General features: G+C 39.9%; 1 protein-coding gene across 1 annotated transcript; it reads right to left on the bottom strand.

Annotated features, from left to right (window-relative positions):
* Positions 1-15,147: 15,147 nt before the first annotated feature.
* LOC116135078 (NEDD8-activating enzyme E1 catalytic subunit-like) lies at positions 15,148-19,873 on the bottom strand. The gene is made up of 9 exons (XM_031420775.1): positions 19,592-19,873; positions 19,307-19,470; positions 18,362-18,564; positions 17,262-17,494; positions 17,108-17,170; positions 16,958-17,014; positions 16,618-16,739; positions 16,151-16,268; positions 15,148-15,670 (listed from the first exon to the last, which is right to left on the bottom strand). The coding sequence occupies exons 1-9, from the start codon at positions 19,691-19,693 to the stop codon at positions 15,383-15,385; spliced, it is 1,350 nt and encodes a 449-aa protein (XP_031276635.1). The 5' UTR covers positions 19,694-19,873; the 3' UTR covers positions 15,148-15,382.
* Between the last annotated feature and the right edge of the window lie 1,740 nt (positions 19,874-21,613).

The raw sequence follows: 21,613 nt of genomic DNA, 5'->3' as shown, positions 1-21,613 counted from the left end.
CATAAGTTCGTCAAGATAGCTCAACCTACACAAGCTAGTCCGACAATCTGCGGTCGTTTAACCAATTCCCAGATAATTTCAAATTTGAATATCTCGGGAAAGATCAGATCGATAGCATCTTTGTGCCCAATCGCAAAATATCGGATTGCTTTCAACTTAATTTTAATCCCTTTATTTTCCCTTTTCTTTGTAAAACTCTGATATAAACCCCTCAAACGATGAGGAAGGGGTTAGAAAATTTTTCTAGGATATCATTGTAAGTCTCACAACAAATACAAAAACAGTGGACTAGGCTCAAGTTCATCTCGCCGAACCACTTTAAAAATCTCTTTGCCATACTTTACTGCATTCATCATTCATTCTACTAGTTATCCGTAATCACGCACACACTAGTTCTATCCCACCAAGGTTATCGGATCACTCTTGTTGGTGTAGATTCTGTATCAATATTTTGGCGCTAAAAGGGGTCTTTGCCAACATCTCAGAAATTCCAGCAAACAGCACAAGATTTAATCAATCCTGGGCCCACGATGGTGTGTACAAGATCAAAAACACCATAGAAAATCACAAAATGTGGGGACACCCATTAGGAGGTGCAACAAGACAATGTTGGGCATGACACCCAGTGCCACCAACTCAACAGTTTGCGAATAACACGGGAGGGACGTCAAACCCCGAAAACGACCAACTGGTGGGATGACTAGAAACAATGGTTGCATAGGTGGTGCAACAGAACGGGCTGAGCTGAGAAATTAACAACCAACCAACCGCACAAAACCTTGACCAACCACACTTCACAATATCACTCCCAACAGGTTAAATTCAGCTAGTGACAATCTGGCTCATCAGCACCAAGGGCGATCGACGCCGCGATGTCACAGAGTACACTCCGCTTACGAGCATGAATCCCGCGGGCAAACTAAACCGGGAGGCGACCAGGGAAACAACCATGGTGAGAGTGAAGGTAATGGTCGCCCATGGAATGCTGACCTACTCGATGATATCCCAGCATCAGACGTGTTGGTCTTAACCCACGTCTAGAAAAGCTCGATCCTCGCAAGCTCACAAGATGAGTCATGTGCGTCAATCTGGCAATGACCGATGTTCGTTATAACCACGTCGCGAGCAACGCACTGACGAGAATGACAACACCTATCAACCAAGCCATCATGACTCAACTTTGCGCATTAATGCGCATAATGGAGGGGGCTGCCCAGCACAGATTTACGAATCACTTGCTGAGGCAAGGCTGAACAAAGCCAGCCAAGGCATCACAACGAAGACTTGATCGGTGTAGAAAATGCTCAACAACCTAAGAGCTCGCCCAAACAAGGCGGCAGAAGAAATAATGAGCTCCTCCTTCACAGAGGAGTTCGCCAGGCCCGCTTCCACAAGGATTTAGGGCACCAAAAAATAAGTTCGACGGAAAGGAGATTAGAGACCATCTCGATACTTTCAATGACTTAATGGAGCTGCACCAGGTCTGTGATTTGGTGAAATGTCACTGTTCACGGTCACATTGGTCGGGGATGCCAAGAGATAGTACAAAAGACTCAAGGTGAACTCATCAGTTCTGGCAACAATTCTCCTCACTGTACTTGCAACAATTCCGAGCGAGAGGCGGTTTGCAATGCGCTCAGTTACTTGAGCAACATTTGTCAGGAAAGAGAGGAAACATTGACCTCGTATTTAACAAGGTTAGAACAAGCACAGAAAGGTCGCGATGTACCCGAAGAGTCAATTCGGAATTTTCTAATTGCAGGCATCAGGCGCAAACGAAGTTTGGAAAGAGCTCCAAAGTGAAGATCACATGAGCTGACAAAGTTTTATTAGATGCTCAAAACACCAGCGAGTAAAAGCTTGCTAGCAGCCCTAGCCAAGAAGCTCGCCACGAAGAGCCTTAAACAGGCGATAAGATCACTGTCAGATAAGTAGCGGCCAATATCGCAATGATAGGGACCAAACAGGTCCAAAAAAGACAGAAAATAGATAATCGCGGGGAAGACCGCTCTTCTCACGATACGCAGAATACACCCCCCTCACACAAGACATAGCCCACATCTACAAAGTCTCCCGTGAGGCGAAGAGATGCCCGCTCCAGAAAGAATGAGGGGACTTCGTGAGAAGAGATCGGCAAAAATATGTCGATACCATCGAGACATGGCATAATACCAACGAGGTTGGGCCTTAAAGGATGTCATCGAAGACCTTATACGAAAGGGTCACTTAAAGAAATTTGTTAAGGAGGCACCAGCTCGCAAAAATGTTGGCAAGCAAATAACCAGGTCCAGCAAGCCCGGCCAATGCCAACAATGATGTCTTAGTGGCATGATCTATGGGGGGCCCGACATAGCAGGAACTGAAGGCATGCTTGCGAGCAATATGCTCGAGAGGCCATAACAAATTCGGTCCCTGGGTAATAAGCTATGAACAAAAGCCACCAAAGCGGCCTAGATAGGAGAGCAAGGTGGTAGGATTCACTGTCGAGAATGCGAAGAATACCCTTACCATAATCATGATGTAATCGTAATCGTAGCCAGATCGGTAATGCCAAATGCTGGGGTGATGGTCGATAATGAAAGTGAACTAATATCATTTTCTTGGGAGCTTTTCGAGAAATGAGGTTCCAGAGAGAGACTTGAGGGCGTGTCCTTTGCCACTTTATGGATTCATCAGGGACAGCCTGGTTCCCAAGAGAACGATCGACCTTCCTATGACTCTAAAGGTAGAACCCAAAATCAGGATGGTGATGAATGGATTCTTAGTGGTAGACTGCCCGACCAGTATAATGTCATCCTCGAAAGATCTTGGATGATTTGAGCGTAGTCACATCAATGCACTACCAAGCAATGAGGTTCTCAACTCCCGGGAGTCACGACAATCAAACGCTGCAGAAAAGATCTCGGGAATGTTACAACCAGGCCACAAATGCTGCAACTAGAATGGCGCTCCTGAGGACAATGGTCATTACGAAATTTGAGCTGCACCCTGACCTCTCTAGGATACCATAGATTCTTGCATCCATAGAGAACAGCCCGTAGTAAGGCCAATAGAAGGTTGCAGAAATATGCATTAGTGAGGAAGATCCAACTCGCATACTAAAGGTCAGTAGTAGCTTGAGCAAAGAGATGACTGACAATCTGGTGGGGTTTCTGAAGAAAAATCTCGTCGTGTTCGCATGGGTGATGTAGATATGGTGGGGATTAGCCTTAAGGTAATGTGGCAAAGGTTGAACGTTGACCCAATACTCAGCCAATAAGACAGAAAAGAAGGTCTATGGATTAGAGCATTCTAAGTGCTCAAAGATGAAGTTGACAAACTTGAACATCAACTTCATTAGAGAAGTGACAGAGAAGTGAAGTACCCGAGTTGGCTCGCCAACCAGTCCTGGTTAAGAAGTCGAATGGTAAGTGGCAGATTGTGTCGACTTCACAGATTTATATAAAACCTTCCCAAAGACAGCTTTGTTGCCACAAATTGACTATTAGTAGATGCAACAATTTGAAAGCACTACTCAGCTTCATGGATGCATACTCGAGATATAACCAAATCCTGATGTATCAGCCGATAAGAACATACCTCCTTATTACTGACCGTAGGATTTATTGTTACAGGGTTAATCGTTTGGTTTGAAGATTGTAGGACAACCTACTAGCGTTTGGTGAACAAGATGTTCACCTACTAAATTGGTAAAATTATGGAGGTGTAGATTGACGACATGCTCGTCAAGTCAAAGGTGCTGAAAGCCACATTGAGCATCTGGGGAAATGTTGACATCTTCAAAGAATACTGAATGAAGCTCAATCCTCTAAAATGTGCTTTCGGAGTAAGCTCGGAAAAGTTATTGGTTTCCTTGTAAATCAACGAGGTGTTGAAGCAACCCAGAGAAGATTCAAGCTCTTCTAGACATGAAAAGTCTGACCAAACATAAGGAGTACAGAGCTTGATAGGGTGTATGGCGCACTCAGCAGGTTGTTTCCCGAGCCATGGACAATGTTTATCATTCTTTGAGACCTTGAAGGGGAACAAGGGTTTCACGTAAACGGAAGAATGCGAGAGAGCCTTCTAGGAGCTGAAGAATATATGGGACAATCTTATTTGTATCAAAGCCGTCCAAGGTGAGCCACTACTGTTTGTTTATCGGTATGAAAGTTCGCTATCAGCATAACTTTGGTACGCGAAAAAAAGGGACTGCAGTGGCCAGTATACTATGTGACCAAAGGCTACTTGAGTGGAGACAAGAACCCAAAAATGGAAAAGCTCACCTATGCCCTTGTCATTGCCACTAGGAAGATATGACCTTATTTCAATGGCACACCATTCATATGTTGACAAAATTTCCGTGAGAAAGATAATACAAAAGCCTGAGGCATGGGCAGATTAATTAGTGGACGATGGAAATGAGTCAGCATGATATCAAATACATCTCGAGAACAGCAATCAAAGGTCAGGCTTTGGCGGACTCATATCAAAATCTCCTATCAACTAGAAGGGGAAATAAGCTGGAGAGACAAACACCTTAGCAGAAAACAAACAGTAGAAGCCAAAGCTCGACAAACTATCATAGTGGACTGTATATAGATGACTCCTCAAATGAGAAGGGGACAGGAGAGGGCTCTTACTCGAAAGTTCAAAAGAAACCCAGTCAGAGCCGCATAAGGTTTAGGTTCGAGTTCGCCTCCAACAATGAGGCGTGCTCATAAGGATCCGCCTCGCCATGGAAATAGGGGTAGAGTCCATCAAAATTATAGTGATTCCCAGCTCGTAGTCCACCAAATTACGGGGAGTACTAGGCAAAGGAGGATGGAATGACATCTTACCTCTAGTGGTGAAATCTGAGTTAAGCTGTTTAAACCTTCACAGTTCTTTAGATTTCAAAGGAGAGGAATTTGGTAGCCGATGCTCAGCCCACCAGCCTCTGTAATGAGCCAGAGAAAAATGATTCGATACCAATGAAGTTCCTCCAAGTCCAAGCTTCTCTGCTTCACAAGAACCAGTCTTAGTGACGAGTCGGAGATATAATGGAAGATGCAATCATTGCCTACCTAAGGGATGGAACATTGCCAGAAGGGAGAAATGAAGTCAAAACACTCCGCGCAAAATCAGTCAATACACGTTATCAATGAAGTGTATAAGCGTAAGTTCAAATAATTCATCGTTATGTTCGATGTGTTGACCATGAGGATGCAGACATGTTCTGAGAGGATCCATGAGGGCAGTTGGGGAAACATGCAGGGGCATATCTCTAGCATACAAAGTGCTTCATCAAGGTATTATTGGCCAACCGTTTTTGACGATACAGCAAACTATGTGCAAGATGTGCCAGATGCCGAGGTTCGCAAATGTTCCGTGAGCTCTAGCCCAAGTCTCAGTTAAGGCTCGCTCGTATCAACAATAAGCCAGACGATACTTTGACACCAAAGTCAAGAAAGAGAACTTTGAAGTGGGTGACCTAGTCTCAAAAAGGTTGTCCAGAGTACTCAAAACCCAAACTAGGGGCACGTGAGCCCACATGGAAAGGTTCATTCAGGATCTCCAAAAAGCTCACACTAGGAACCTTCCACCAGAACGCCTCTATGACGAAGCAATACTACGAGCCTAGAATGCCGAGCATCTGCAAAGGTATTACCAATGAGCAACTTGGGTTCCACTCATGTTTTTTTTTTTTTTAATCATTAATTATACGGCCGTTATGGCCAAAATGTTCTATCAATAAAAGAGGTATTATTCATAACTTTTCTTTGTTCACCATTTTTAATTTACTTGTTGTTTAGCATTATTATTCATTGCTTCAAAAATAGCGACCTACGCGATAACATTTAAAAAGCTTAAAGTCAAGAGTTTGGAAAAAGGCACCTTATCTCAAAAGCCACGCCAAATCCAATTCTATAAGGGTGAAGTACCTCAAATGATGAAGTTATACTTGGAAAAATTCAAGTAAAACACACGGGGAAATCGACCATAAGTTGGTGACCAAAACTCGAGACAGATAAGGATCCAAAGTCAGAGTTGTCATATAAGATTCCTCGTATATTCGAAAGTTCCTCAAGAAGTGAGCTATGTAAACTTAAAGCAAATTCAATTTTTTATGACAAGTTCGATTAGGCGATTGAGACTCTGCAATTATAAAAAAAAAAAAAAAAAAATTGCTCGATAGAGGCCTACAAAAATAACTTCTATTCATTGTAAGTTTGATTACAAACTTAACAAAAAAAAAAAAAAAAATAGAGATTTTTCAAGCAGATGGAGGAGCAGGGTCATCATGGTCGGCTGACCATGGAGCTCGTTGTCGGCTGGGAGAGATGGTTCTGATGGTAGGAATGACACCGGCCTCTTCATGGTTATGAGCCTCGCCCGAAGGAAGATCGGCAGACATGGGGGTAAGTATAGCTAGAAGAGTCGGATCCCTGACTTCTGCTTAAGGCCAGTTCCTCCTCGCTATCATCAACTTCTCTTAGCCTCACCATTAGGCTTAGAATCATCGAGTATACATAGGCCATCCCCTGAGCTTCGATCTTCATCTGTCGACCTTTCTTTATAAGCTGCGAAAGGAATGAGAAGTCGATTGATTAGTGAGCTTCCCACAATTTTTGCACAAGGAAGACAGCGTTCCCAAGCCTGATGGTGATGCGTTCATGGTTCCCGATTTGAAGCGAGTTGCTAGGCCTCAACTTCGGCCTTCGTCGACCTTCTGCTTCCTAGGCAAGCTTGAGCAAAGCTTGCTTGAAACTTTGCCTCCCAATCTGAAGTAGTTTTTTGAGCTCGGAGTTCAACTTATTATTGACACCTCAGCTGTGCTAAACCCTTCTCGACCTCGGTCGCTTCGGTTTCAGTCTTTGCCTGCTTGGTCTCCCCTCACCTTGATCTTGTCAAGAAACTCTTTTTCCTTGACCCCGAAGGTCACCATCTCTTCCTAAGCATTAGCTTGACCTATTTTGCTTCTTCTCCTTCTTCGCAACCTGGGCCTGGCCAAGGCGTGCTCCTTCATATCTCTGCCAGCTGCATCCCCGATGAGTGCCCTCCAATATGGGATAGCACTCACGTAGAAAAGTACTCGCACGGAAACCAAAGGAAAGAAAATAGTGAAAGTAAGCAAGAAATGACAGCATGCATAGAAGAGTAAAAGGGGCGACCTACTAGGACCTTTGTCGTATAACTCCACACCCAAGCCAGCATCTAGGTGGAGATAATCCCTAACACCACGAAGGTTCGCAGGGTGAGGCATTCCTAGCTACTGCGGCCTCGAGCTGACGATAATGCATCGACTGTAGCTCAAGCCGCTTCATCCATCTTCTTGCCTCCCTACCAAGATGAGCTAGACTTACTTCCCCAGGTAGCAGTAGTTTCGCTATAAACCCGCGTTATTATTCCGATGCCCTAAGGTATGAAATTTACCTTTTCAAGTAATTTTCTTTTTTGAATGGAAGGGTAAAATGGTCGATTTACATGTATTTCGAGAATGGCCATTATAAAGTGTAAGGAGTGATATCATTGAAGAGAAATGAGGGTAGAATGGTCATAAAGTTGATTGATATGGTTAAATGGCGTCAACGGTAACCAAGGGTATAATGGTCTTTCATACAAATCCATATGAATTAAGTATCCATAAAAGTGCAACAAGGGAAATTATTCATTTACCTAAGGGATTGCTTAATTGTTAAGTGTTTTAAAGAAGTCAAATGGCATTAAATGAGTGCTAATCTTTATGTTGTGGTAGAAATGACCAAAATGCCCTTATATGAAAAATTATGCCAAATGACCCTTACATCTAACTTTTATTGACCAATCATAATAGAGTACTAATGGAATAAATATTTACAAGGTTTTAAGAGGAGTAGTCGGCCTTGTACACCCAAATATGTATCTTCTTCTTCGTCTCTAAATCCACCATAAAAGCCACTAGTCCAAGCATTTTATTCTCAAATTTATAGGATTTCAGTTGATTTTCAAAGGTGATCACTATCCACGCTTAAAAGACTTCAATTTCAGGGTTAAGGTGAGTTTCAAAACTAGTTGTTCTGATCTTTAGTTAAAAGAGAAATTCATAAGTGGTTATGTGTATAAGGTAGAAAGGGTGAACCTTTGGAGCTAAGGAGGAGGTGTCTTTGTACTTTGAATACTAAGGTAAAGAAAAATCTCCCTTATGAAACAATTGATAATACCTAGGGTTTATGAAACTTACATTTATTATGTTATATGAGTGTGATGCTATGTTTTGGTTATGGATTGCTTAAATGGGTGTGTTGATTGGTGTATGTGTGCTATGAAGGATGATTATGCCAATTAAGAGATTTGTAGTTGGACGATGTTTTGGAATTTTGGTTCTGTAAAAAGGGAGGTTTTTATGGCCTTTTATACTTAGAATGATATTGTAAATGTATGAATGTGCAAATAAAGGTGACATGGTTAAAATGAATAGAATTCGGATTTGGCTTTTTAAGACTTATACTGTACAGCTTCACTGAATCGGTCATAACTGAAGTTATAGAAGTCTGATTGATTTGATTCTTGAAGTGTAAAAATTTTAGAAATAGACCTAAAACTTATGTTTTAGCCAAAAATCAATTCGAATTGGAAGATAAGGGAAAAACTTCTTGAAAAGTGACGAAACTATATGGCATCCACCTTCTTAATGGAAATTCCCATTTGTTTAATCTAATAAACCCCTGAATAATCTTACTACTGAAATTCCTTGTCTTGTATGAGAAATTGAAGAATTAGTAAGAAGTTTAGTAGGAGAATATAGTATGACTGAGCATGGGAGATGTTAGTCCATATGTTTGCATTCATAATGGTAATGCATATGAGCTTATTTAGTTGTCTTATGAAAAATTTATGAAAGTTAAAGAATGACCATGAGTCTCTTGAGTTATAAACCAAGATCAGAGGAATGGAATTCTTATGGAAACCATGAGTCCTTTGAGGTGAGACCAAGAAAAGGTAATGGTTCAAATGAATCCGATCGGATAACAAAGACTAATGAAACCATCAAGTATAAGAAAAAAGAAATAAGATGCCATGGACATGAAATTTCATAAGTCATAATGTTCTATGTTATATTATGTATGGTTATGTTATGACTTAATTTATGAGAAAAGTCCAAAGTGTATGGTATGTTTTATGAACTTGTTAGTCAAAGAATGAAGGTCATGTTTGGTAGGTAGGTAAAGTCCTAAGTAATATACTTGTATAATGAACCTTAATAGTTTATAAATGGCCATATTCCTACGAGCGATTAGCGCTCACCTCACGAAATGTTTTAAATTTTGCAGGTAAGGATTAAGGCATGAAGCTGGAGAGGATTCTGAGGGACGCTATGAGCATGAAGGGATGTTTTAAGATGACTATTGAATGGATTTGCTAATATTTAGTGCAGTAATTATGTTCATATTTCATAATGCGTAAATATGTCCATATTCTATAATGGAGAAATATGTTGTATTAATAAAAACAAACAAATTGCTAGTAAATTTTGTAAAAGTGTGTATGTTCTAGTAAGTATACTACGGATTTCATAATTTACTCTAAAAAAGGAAATTATTTTTTGACATTGTACAATGAACTTATTATAGTTTAGAAATTAAATTTTAAAAATATATTTTTAAACTACAGGTTTATTCTTAAATAGGATTTAAAATAAACTTTTCCTAGGCGTGTGTCTAGGTTCTCAATGGTCAAGGGATACTTAGGAATACTCGGCTAGGAAGAGTTTACATTCGCCTGTAGAAGTAATTCTTCTTGACCAAGTCCTTGGCCATAGACTTCTTTGGGCCACAACTGTTCGGCGACCTCTTGCCGAGCCAACCTATGCTCGCCATCTTCTGCTTTCCGAGCCCTTAGGCTCGGTCAACTTCCTTGCCGAGCCATCATATTGTTTGGTGCCGTCTGTTTCCTCAGCTTCAGTTAGCTCGGGTACTTTCTTGTCAGCCTTTTGGGGCTGGGCACCTTTCCGCAACGCCTTTGACGCATCATAGACTTCTTTGCATTTGGCCTTCCCAATTTGCCCCAAGCTTTGTGCTAGCATGTCAGTAAGCTGCCTCTTCACCAAAGCATGGCGTTTTCTTGGCAGCCGATCGTCGCAATTTTTTTTTGTGTTTGGCTTGCCTTTTTCTTAAGGCCCTTGGTTTCTTGGCCAAATTTTACAAAAACGAGAAGCAAGCAGTAAGCGACTTGCCTACGCTAAAGGAAGAAGTGCGAGCAAGCAAACACTTATCTCAAAAAATGGTAAAGAATTTGGCGTTATCCTCACAAAAGCCATATGCCTCAGTGAGGAAGTGAGATGATCTTAACGGCGCAGTCTGTTGGAAAGGCCGTTGAAGCATTGAAGCCTTTGTAAGCTTGCAGGGGGAGTAAATTCTTCTCGACGTTAACTACAAACAAAGAAGCTTAGTTTGCTTAAACACGAGTTTGAAAGCAATTTTCGCAACATTGGGGGTCGAAGTTTTACTAGCTTCCGAAGCAAAAACGTCGGTCTCCGGACCTTGTAAAATAAAAACTAAGAGTTCCAATGCAGGACCTTCTTTGGGAAGTCGATCAGCCCATTGAAACGTACCTTCTTCGCCTTGGAAAGGTAGTACGTCTAGTCTGATCCTTCTTTAATCTATAAAAATGGACGAGTCCTCAACAGATGGCTTGCCCAGCTCGACGATCAGTATGCATATACAAACCTATGATTATGAGTATAAGTTCGCGGACAGCTGGAGAGGCGAAGTCGAACCGTCTCAAAATGCTGTCAATGACCCATCAGTTAGCAGATTCTTCCGGGAAAAGTTCCAGAGCCCTCAAGTTAAGTTGAGGCACATAGGAGAAAGCGCATAAGTCTCTCCTATGTGCCTTAGATCCTTGACATCAATCGAAGATGCGGTTCCCTCCGTGCCTGCGAGCTGGAGACTATTGGACTAAGCAACTCCACATAGGCGCGATCGGAAGAGCCCGCCGCGTTAGGATCTCAGCTCCACGTGATGAATTCCTCAAAAACCTTAGGGATTATACTCGAAGACTACCGAGCCTGTAGGGAATCGAAATGCGATCAATCGTGTGGCTACTGACGAAGACATGACTATAGCTCGCCTCTAGGTAATTGAAACAGAAGTGAACATGTGTCAGAGTCGAAAAAATCGATGACCTATCCACATTTTGCTTTCAAGCACCCAAGATAGCTCACACCAAACAACAAATGCACGCGACTACCAAAGATTCTGGCAGCCACCGTGATAAACGCTCCTTAAACCCAGGTTCGTCAGAGACACCCTTAAAAACCTAGTAAATCCCTAAAAGCTCAATTGACAATGGCCACCCTCAGTTGTAAAATCAAGAAAACAACTAAAGAGAGGGAAAGAAAACTTACCGAAAAAGAGAATGGGATGAACTCGTCGAAAAGAGCAACGTAACGACGATGAAGAAGCGATAGAATACGAAAGACGCTTGGGAATTTTCGCAAGATGAGTAAGCTTTCTGGTGAGTTCGCCCGCTTTATAGTGGTTTGCATGGGAGACAAAAGGGCGGGGCTCGATCGTAGCCGTTGATTACAGGTGATCTCGACCTTCACTTTGAGTGATCTCAGCCCTTGGAAGTGGCCGTGTGTCAACCATCAGCAAGGGGCGATGAACCGTCAGACTGCTATGATTATAACCGTCATTACACGCACCTCAACTCCACACGTGGATAGCTGTAGTCGCCACGTGCAACAAAAATAATTGCCAAAGGCTGTCATTTAATGCAACATGACTCTGGAATTTACACAACTGTCCTTACTATTCAAATTCCGAGTTTGTCAAGAGTGTCGCAGAAGAGAGAAGACCAAGTTTGGAGTATGTCAACCGGGAATGAGTCCGACCCTTGAAGCTCGACCAATCTGCATCCGATGCCTTAGATGTTGTCGAGCTTGATATCAAATCGAGCAAAGTCTTCAAAGCTCAAAAAGAGCATCGAACCTAGAGGGTAGATGTTGTGTGTGATTTTTCCATCAAGCTCGGAGTATCACGAGGTTATAGCCCGATCCAGAACCAGCTCGATCCACCGATTGTCCAACCCAGCATAGCTCGTCGAGCTATAACTCGACCTAGTAAAAGCTAGCCACGACCAATCCTTGCGGTTGTTCAACCAATTCCTAGATAACTTCAGATCCTGATATCTCAAGAAAGATCAAATCGATAGCAATATTTGTGCAATCACTATGTCCAACGCGAGAATATCTAAGTTGCATTTCAACTTAATTGTAATCCCTTTATTTTTACTCTTTCTTTTATACAAACCTGTATAAAACCCCTCAAACGATGAGAAAGGGGTTGGAAAAATTTTCTTGGATTATCATTGTAAGCTCTCATAGCAAATACAAAAAACAATGGACGTAGACTCAAGAGTTATATCGCGAACCACTTTAAAAATTTCTTTGTCATATCATTTATTCACTGCTGGTTATCCGTAATCACTCACACACTAGTTCCGATCTCGCCAAGGTCAATCAGATCACTCTAGTTGATGCTATTTCTATATCAACACAACTCAATCTCACAACCCCGATGTGACACTGCAATTGGCCAGCGAGAAAATTTATCATAAACCAATTGCGAACTGCCACATCAAGTTTGTGAAAGAACATTTGTGAGATTGGATTGAAATGTAGTATTGCCTTTACAACTTAATCTCACAACATCTTACAACTCTAACGTGTCAATAGATGATACTGTCACGACAGCTCCAACCACACCCAAGGCACTAAAAAAATGAATGGTCGTTTTCAGAATGAATGGTCGTTATGAAGGAATGACCATTCCTTCATAAAGGAATGGTCATTCCTTTCGTGAGGAACAACCATTCCTTCATAAAGGAACGGTTGTTTCTTTGGTTAATCAAATAATTTTGTATCTTGATGTGGTAACATTACTCTAAAAAAGTAGTCTAGATTGAAAGATGTAGATAACTAGGACTACAGTACAGTTTACAAATTCTATAATTGTGCACGAATGAGTAGCTTTTCCAAGCCTTTATATGGCCATTTCAACGTCATCCACTTGCAAGCTCTCAATTAAATTTCCATCAACAATTGAAGCAAAAATAATTTAGCTTCCCTTGATTCTCTTTACATTGCAAATATTTCCGAGTTACATGAAATAAGCAATGCTATCCGCGTAACAATACCAGATATAAGTGAAATTGCAGCTAAAATTTGATCTTTGATACAAATTGCGAGCTGCTAACGAACCTTACAATTACATTTCAAAGAATAATGTCACCTAAAATAATAAAAACAAACCCGATGTGGAGAAAGGGCAAAAAAACCCTACAGTTTCATTTTGATTCAAAAATTCCTATATCCACCAAGGCTCTGAAAGGTCTTCTTCTTCTTTTTTTTTTTTTAGTCAACAGCGTTATAAGGGAAAAAAATTCTGGTCCTCAAATGATCTTCATCAGCATTACACTCTCATATATGCATTTAACCCCTTGCGACAAAACTATAAACAAATCTAAATAACTTTACATGCTATTTGTTTGCCTGCTTTGACAATTTAAGTCATTATGTGCAGAGACTTGTAATAAATAAAGAGGGCTTTATCAATCAATCAATTATGCCTGTGCTCTATATGCTGATGTGTTGGATGGATGAGTAGCCTACGCTTTAGAATATGCATAGAGTATCTCATTCCAAGAATCAGGGACTCCAGGCAGCACCAGTGGCTGCAATCTTGCCGATGGAGAGGTGGGCTTCCATCAGGACCCAAATAATACAGGGATGAATGCCCGTCTTTCTCAGAGCAGTCATATAGTCACATTCAACACATGAATCCTTGTGTTTGTGTGAGCTGATAATACATCAGTGAGAATTTTGAATTGTGCCCAAGATTGAGGAGACACCAATGATGTTCCCAGTTCGGGAAGCGACTCCAAGTGGCAGGTTCCCCCAGTCTTCCAATCTCCACCTCTGTAATTTAATGCTAATTAAGCTCCATAAAACAGAATGCATACTTGTAACTAAACAGAGCGGTAGCATGTTAACTATTAAAATGTCAATGTAAAAGAGTAGACTAAGAATAATTTTTTATGCATCAGAAGTATGCCAAGTTCAAATAAAGCAAGCTAGCAAAGGATTTAACATGATAATAGAGGAAAATAATGGATGTAAACAAACAAACCTGAAGTGGACAGGGCATATGTACGAAAGAAGACCTGGGTCTTGCTTGTATTCACTTCATTGTTATCCACTGCAACACAGTTTGTATGGACCTCCGATATGCATCCTCTACCTTCATTTCCACTTTACTCGGATCCTTCTTGAAAGTAACCCTCTGATCAATTAAAAAAAAAAAAGAATGTTTGAAATCAATACGCTAACTGAAACTAAAGTCCAAAAGTATAGAATTCTGCATCCAGCAATAATCACCTTCAATTTCATGGCACTTTGCCTTTACATGTACAAGAGATAAAATCTGAAAGCTAATATCCAGGATCCATCAATAAGCACATATGTGCAAATCTCAATGCAATCTGACAAAACATGTACGATGTAGGGCCATTTTTGTTGACATAATTTGGAAATAAGCCAGCAAGTCACAATGATTAACTTCAAAAATCCAGAAATTAGTTCCAATAGATCCAAATTCAAATCTGGCGGGACCTCTTAAAACATATACAGCACTCATAATAATTGAGATCTTAATCCTTTCCCAGTTGCAACTGACTTCACGGTTTATACAAAAAGCAAATGTCAAAAATTCCAAAGATAAAAAGAAACAAAAATCAGAATTATAAGCATCATCTGTGGCAAAACACACTGAGAAGAAACATGGAGATACTACTCAAACAGATTTTCTAAAAAAAAAAGTTGCTAGAAGGTCACAACATTAAGAAAATTAAATACCACAGACTCAAATAGCAATCCACTGATTAACATCAGATAAAAACCAACCAAAAGCAGGTGAACAACTTGTTTTATTGGACAAACACACTGTTTTCTGTAAGCCCTACAAATAATATTTTAAAAATTAATATGTATCTAATAAGTTTTATGGGACTACCACATGATCCTGACCCAAGACTCATAAATGAAATAGACCTAACATGAAAATTTTAGTATGTTGGTTCTGATTATATAAGCAGGACACAAATTTTTACAATTGTTTTCCCTATAAATACAAGATGAGATCGAGGGAACCCAAAAGTATACCCAATGGCATTATATAAACTCAAAAAAAATTGTTAATATCATTGTTCTCGGTAACAGAATCATTTCTGGAAAAGATATTCGGAAGAATATGAGAAAATGTTACCAAGTACAGAACCATCCACATTGTTGACGAATTTCTACCTTTTCCCACAAATTTCAACCTTTCCCATTTGTGAAACAATGTGTTCGTTTCAAGTAGAAGTTGGTGCAATCAATAAATCATGCCCCTCCAGCCATATCCATATCTGTAACGCCATCAATTCCCTTGAATGCAACACGCAATTTTCTCAGACATGAGGTCTTCTTGTCATGCTTGTCGGTTGTACCAGTCACATGGACAATGTCCTTCGGAATTTTACCCATAAGGTCATAAAGTGGCAGACTTAGGTTCGATCGGGTCATCTCTTCCAGAACTGGTGGTGCTTGCATATACAGATTCTTCCCTCGGTGCGTAACACTTGCTTTTGATAACAGCAGCTTAGGATGCTCTTCAAGTTGATGAATGAACTGCTTCAACAAAGTACAGTTTAAAAAACCATCAATCAGATATGTGCATACACATTTTCAATATGCTAACAGCATACTATGGCTCAGATCAGCTTCAGTGAATAAGTCCATGTCCATCTGGTCCGTAATTTATCAAACAGGTCAATTCCACTTAAGATACTAGGGAGTTGAAGCAACAATCTCATTTTATTAATTGCTGGCCACCAGAATCTCAAATTATTGGAAAAAAAACTGATCAAGAATTTGATTCTTGGGACAAGCTGAATGAACCGAACTCTAAGCTGACTTCTACGCCCAAAACCAAGACGCAAACAAGGCCAAACTTATGGTAATCCACAATAATGTTTAAACCCGAAGTCACTGCAGCTGAATAAGTGACCCACGGAAAATATAATACTGAGTCCATGATCACAAACTAAAAAAGTAAAAACTTATTTGCCAAAACAGTGAGAGAAAACAGCCAAGAGAAATAGAAATAACCTTTTCTAATGTAACTGAAGTGTCCAACTCAATAAGAACCCCCGAACCACACACAAGACAGTCTTTGTCCCTCACAAATTCAGTCACTTTTATATGTAAACCTTCCACTCCATTATACCTACAAAAAGATGACGCAAATTAGTAGTCTACCAAAATGTTTAGTTACAGAATGAAACCAAATTTTTTCTCCTAAATCTTGAATATCAAACATTCAGTAATGACCCAAAAATTAAAAGATACGAGTAAGAAAGTGAAAGACGACCTTGTGAAAAGATTTTAGAAACAATTATGATTACCCTAGTATCATTATGATCACAAAAAAAACACAGTTCACCATCTATCTATAAATTGAGCAAATCAAGCCAAAATATAGCACAGCCTTTCAAACAATGCTCTTTCAGAAAAAAGAGTTGCCTAGTTGAAATCAAAATTATTATAAGAAAAAAGGATGCGAGAGTTGGACATACGTTAAATAGTTTGATAAAGTTTTGCTAAATCCTGATGCAATCTTCAAGGTTTCAAGGGCACATGCTGCTGATATAATTGCATTAGTGGAAGCAATTGCTGGTATGATGTTCTTCACCACACCCTGTAAATAATAAAGATCTTACTGTAAAGTGGGACATTACATCAAAGATGTAGAGTACAAACAATACATTTATGTATAAGGATTTTCAAGCCCATATGTTGTTTAAAGAGATAAAGAAATTATAAAAAACGACCATGAGGCCAAACCATACGTGGATCAAGCAAATTTAAAGAACTTCAGAGAAATTAATTTTTTATCATCATGGAATCAACCTATACCTGAGTGAGAGAATATGTAACTCCTGGAATGCCAAAAAGCTCGGCTCTCTTGACAGCCTATGGGAATGGATATTGGTAGCATTAGTGAAAGGGGCAATAATGAAAATCAATACCAAGAAAAACAGCACATAGTAGCTCCATATAATTAACCTCGGAGTAGACCCACTTCATATGTTCAGGGTCATCCGCATCAAAAGCCTTTCCGCTGTGAACCTGTAAATAAAAACCATGATAAGATGACACACAATAGGCCCAAAACATCAGTTAAAAAGGAGAAAGGAGCAAAATATAACCAATATATTACCTCATCCCATTTGATTAAGTGGGCATATTCAATACAATGGGCAGCATTTCTAGGGGTTTCTGCAAGAGTGCATAGAGGAAACTTCACTTGAGGAGGGAATAGCCAGATTGTACACTCAAAGCATGGTGTGACACCTGGCACAATAACCCTTGCATGGCCCTTGAAACCTTCGGTCCCACCATCTACCATAGGTTTGATTGTTTCCTCTCGTGGTTTGTCATCAGAGGCATACTCTATATTTCCAAGAAAAAGATAATTCACAATACATTAGAATAAGCATAACTTAGAATGCACTTCAAAAATATTTCCAATAGAATAAAAATAAGGTTTGAATAACAAAATTTTTAGATTCACAACTTAAAAAGATTTGTCCCACAGGAAAATCAAGGCAAATACAAGAAATCCAAATTAGTTAAACCTTGCTGGGCATTGACAAGGATTAGGAGAGACCCTTAGGGAACTGCCTAAAGCAGCTTTTCTGAGATGATTCATTGGTGGAGAACCATTAGACAGAGTATCTCATTTCCATGCCCAAAGTCATTCACACCCAGAAGGTATAAGAAAACTGAAAAGAAAAAAGTCACTGCACCATTGACCATATAAATTATGCCACAATAAACTTCTCTCATTCATTCATCTAAGGTATCTATGGCCCAGGTTCTTCAAGTTCATGCCACAAGCATAAGGCTTCCACAACATCCATGAGCCATGTCATTCCCTATAGAACAAACTCATGGCATAAAAAGCTTGCCCATAAAACAATTTACACCACAACTTCTGACCAAACGAAAACTTGGCCTCCAAAAGGAATTGAATCGTTTCTAAGAAAAAAAACTTGATCATTACAATAATGAAGGAGGATAAAAATAATTATACTACACGTTAAAACAGTTCATGGAGAAGAAAAGCTCAATAAAACAATTTGATATTAATACATATGAGGTCAGACAAAAACAAACAGAAAAGATAAACTTCATGAGTTTAACTTCACAGCAAAGAAAAGCACGGATAAATTTGATGAGGTTAACTTCACAGCAAAGAAAAGCACAGACAAATATAGAGAGACATATGAGAAAAATTGACGAGGTCAAAATACGCACCAAGAAAACCACAAGCTACTGCATTTATGTAGCTCCGAGCCTCAATGGAATCAAGACCAAGGACAATGATATTAAAATCATTATAAAATTCAATTTCTTTGTCCTCAATCCGACAAAAATGAGGAACAATATTCACACCACTAACTCTTTCCATGACACGCTTAGCTGCAACTTCAGCCTTTGGCTTGCCAACATCTTCCACCCTACATTAACAAACCCAAAATTATATGAGACTTCAAATTGAAAATTCAATACCCATGAACTCACTATAACCACCTCATTCAAAACCGTGTGCTATATTCATTTTAGTACAATAATGCTTTCTATAAAGGTATTTGCCTTTTGTTCAGAAGGACAACTAGCCCTGTCAACACTCTTCAAAGCATATTTTGCCATACCATCAAAGTAAGGTATATCATAACCACTTCCGCAATAAACGCCATCTTTTAATAATAAATAACTGTTAAAAGAGGGACACCAATGACCAGTTGATTAACAACATTACTAGGAACATGCCGAGATTCTTTCTCAACTTGTTACAACTCAAAATAAATAAAGTAAAATTTCTATGCAGTTTGAGCAAATATCCATTTCATAAAACCAATAAAATGAAGAAACTGGGAATATAGTTGCCAACAAATAATAATGATGATAATTATAATATAGAAAATCACTACTCTCTTAGCACTTCTTACTTACGATGATCAACCCTTTATCTATCTTGATACACAATACACAACCACACATCCCTAGCTCAGGTTTACGCAACTTGAATTTTCCTCAGTTTGGTGCAAGTAACTCAGTATCATGCTACTTAAGAACTACTAATACATCAAGATGTATTTAATTGCTAATACGAAACATAACATCGATTTTGAATAACCCCAAGAAAATTGACCATATATGGAAAAAAAACCTTGATACGCTTAAATTAAAAGGGAAAACCTGAAAAGAAACTGTCGATTGAGATTAGAAACTTCGATACGGTCCATGTCAATAACCTCTAGATTCTTAAAACCCGATAAAGCCAAGTCCTTTAAGAGCTCACAGCCTAACCCACCAGCCCCAACCACCAAGATTCGCGCATACTCGCGTAGGTCATCTCTCAACTACAGCAACAAGAAGATCCCAAAAGCCAATAAAAAACATAAACCAAAATTCCATAGAAAAACCATAATCGCAAGCCATGTGTTTGTTAAAATGCCACAAAGAATGAGATGAAGGAATTACTTCAACGCCGGGTTCGAAAGTAGGACCTACAAGATTGCCGGGTCGGAGAAGAAGCTTGTCGAGGTCACGTGATCGGCTCGGTGTAACGATGGAGTCAGCCATTTTTAAGAACACTCAGTGTTGCTATCTATCACTCTGTCTGAATCTCTGGTGGTTGTTTCGTTTGAAAAGCGAATTAAAATTTTTGAAGTCTGGAAAGGAACAAAACGTTGTGAAAATATGCCGTACTAAGTGCAACGTGGGGGAAGTAGTGTGTACTAATTAGCTTGGCTTTTACGCTTGGCCTTCGTTTGTAATTTTATAGTTATTAATTGGAGTGGACGAACAAAGGCTTTGGGCTTATACTGCAACAAAAGTCATGTAGAGAACCAGTGAATAATGAGTATGGACCAGTCTTGGATTATAATTTTGTCCAATTTTAGAACTAGATTATAAGATTTACATTATCAACTTTAATCATGATAAGAATAATCACAAGTAGCTCCAATAATTGCCTTAATAAGGATATTAATTATTATCCTATATTAGTGATATCAACTTTAGGTTTATTATGGGCTTCTTCTCTTCATTTATTGGATGCCCACAAACTTCCAGAACTTTAATTCACTTCTTACTGATTATTTATTTAATAAAGATTGGTTCACAACCTATTGTGTGTGATTTTTCCAACACGCTCGGAGTATCGTGAGGTTATAGCCCGATCTAGAACCAACTCAACTCCACCAATTGTTCGACTTAGCATAAGCTCGTCAAGCTATAGCTAAACCTAACACAAGCTAGTCACGACCAATTCTTGTGGTCGTTCAACCAATTCCCAGATAACTTCAGATCCTGGATATCTTGGAAAGGATCAGATCGATAGCAATCTTTGCGCCAAATCGCGAGAATATCGAAGTTGCATTTCAATTTAATTTTAATCCCTTTATTTTCACTATTTCCTTTGTACAAACTCTGTATATAAACCCCCTCAAACAATGAGGAAGGGGTTAGAAAATTTTTCTAGGATTATCATTATAAGCTCTCACAAAAAATACAAAAAATAGTCAACATAGACTCAAGAGTTCATCTCGCCGAACCACTTTAAAAATATTTTTGCCATTTACTTTATTGCATTCATCATTCATTCACTGATGGTTATCCGTAATCACGTGCACACCAGTTCTGATCTCGTCAAGGTTAATCGGATCACTCTAGTTGGTGTAGATTTCTGTATCAACATTTTGGCGCTAGAAAGAGGGCCTTCGCCAACATCTCAGAAATTCCGACAAATAGCCATAATGATTTAATCAATCTGGGCCCACGATGGTGCGTACAAGATCGAAAACCACCCGAAAATCACGAAAATGTGGAGACCACCCATTAGGAGGTGCAAGAAGGCATCGCTAGGCATCAACCACTAGTGCCGCCAACTCAACAGTTTGCGAATAACTAGGGGAGAGATGTCAAACCCCAAAAACGACCAACTGGTGGAGATGATCAGAACAATGGTTGCACAGGCGGTGCAATAGAACGTGGCTGAGTTGAGAAATCAGCAACCAACCGCACAAAACTTTGACCAGCCACGCTTCACCGATATCACCCCAACAGGTCATAATTTAGCTAGTGCGAATCTGGCTCATCGACACCAAGGGCCGGTCGACACCCTTGACATCACAGAGTGCACTCCGCTTACGAGCGTGAATCCCGCGGGCAAACTAACCCCGAGAGGCGACCAGGAAAAAAACCAATAGGTGAGAGCGAAGGTAATTGTCGCCCATGGGACGCTCGACCTACTCGGCGATATCCCCAGCGTCAACGTGCTGGTCTTAACCTACGCCCAGGATAAGCTCGATCCTCGCAAGCTCACAAGACGAGTCATGTGCGCTAATCTTGCAATGACCAATGTTTCGGTTATAACCGTGTCACGAGCAACGCACTGACGAGCATAATAACACCTATCAACCAAGCCATCATGACTCAATTTTGCGCATCAATGCGCATAATGGAGGGGGCACGCAAGCAACAGATTTACGAATTCACTTG

This window comes from Pistacia vera, unplaced genomic scaffold (assembly GCF_008641045.1).
Source record: "Pistacia vera cultivar Batoury unplaced genomic scaffold, PisVer_v2 Contig293, whole genome shotgun sequence".
Classification (NCBI taxonomy): domain Eukaryota; kingdom Viridiplantae; phylum Streptophyta; class Magnoliopsida; order Sapindales; family Anacardiaceae; genus Pistacia; species Pistacia vera.
This window is presented reverse-complemented; position numbering and strand designations above follow the sequence as displayed.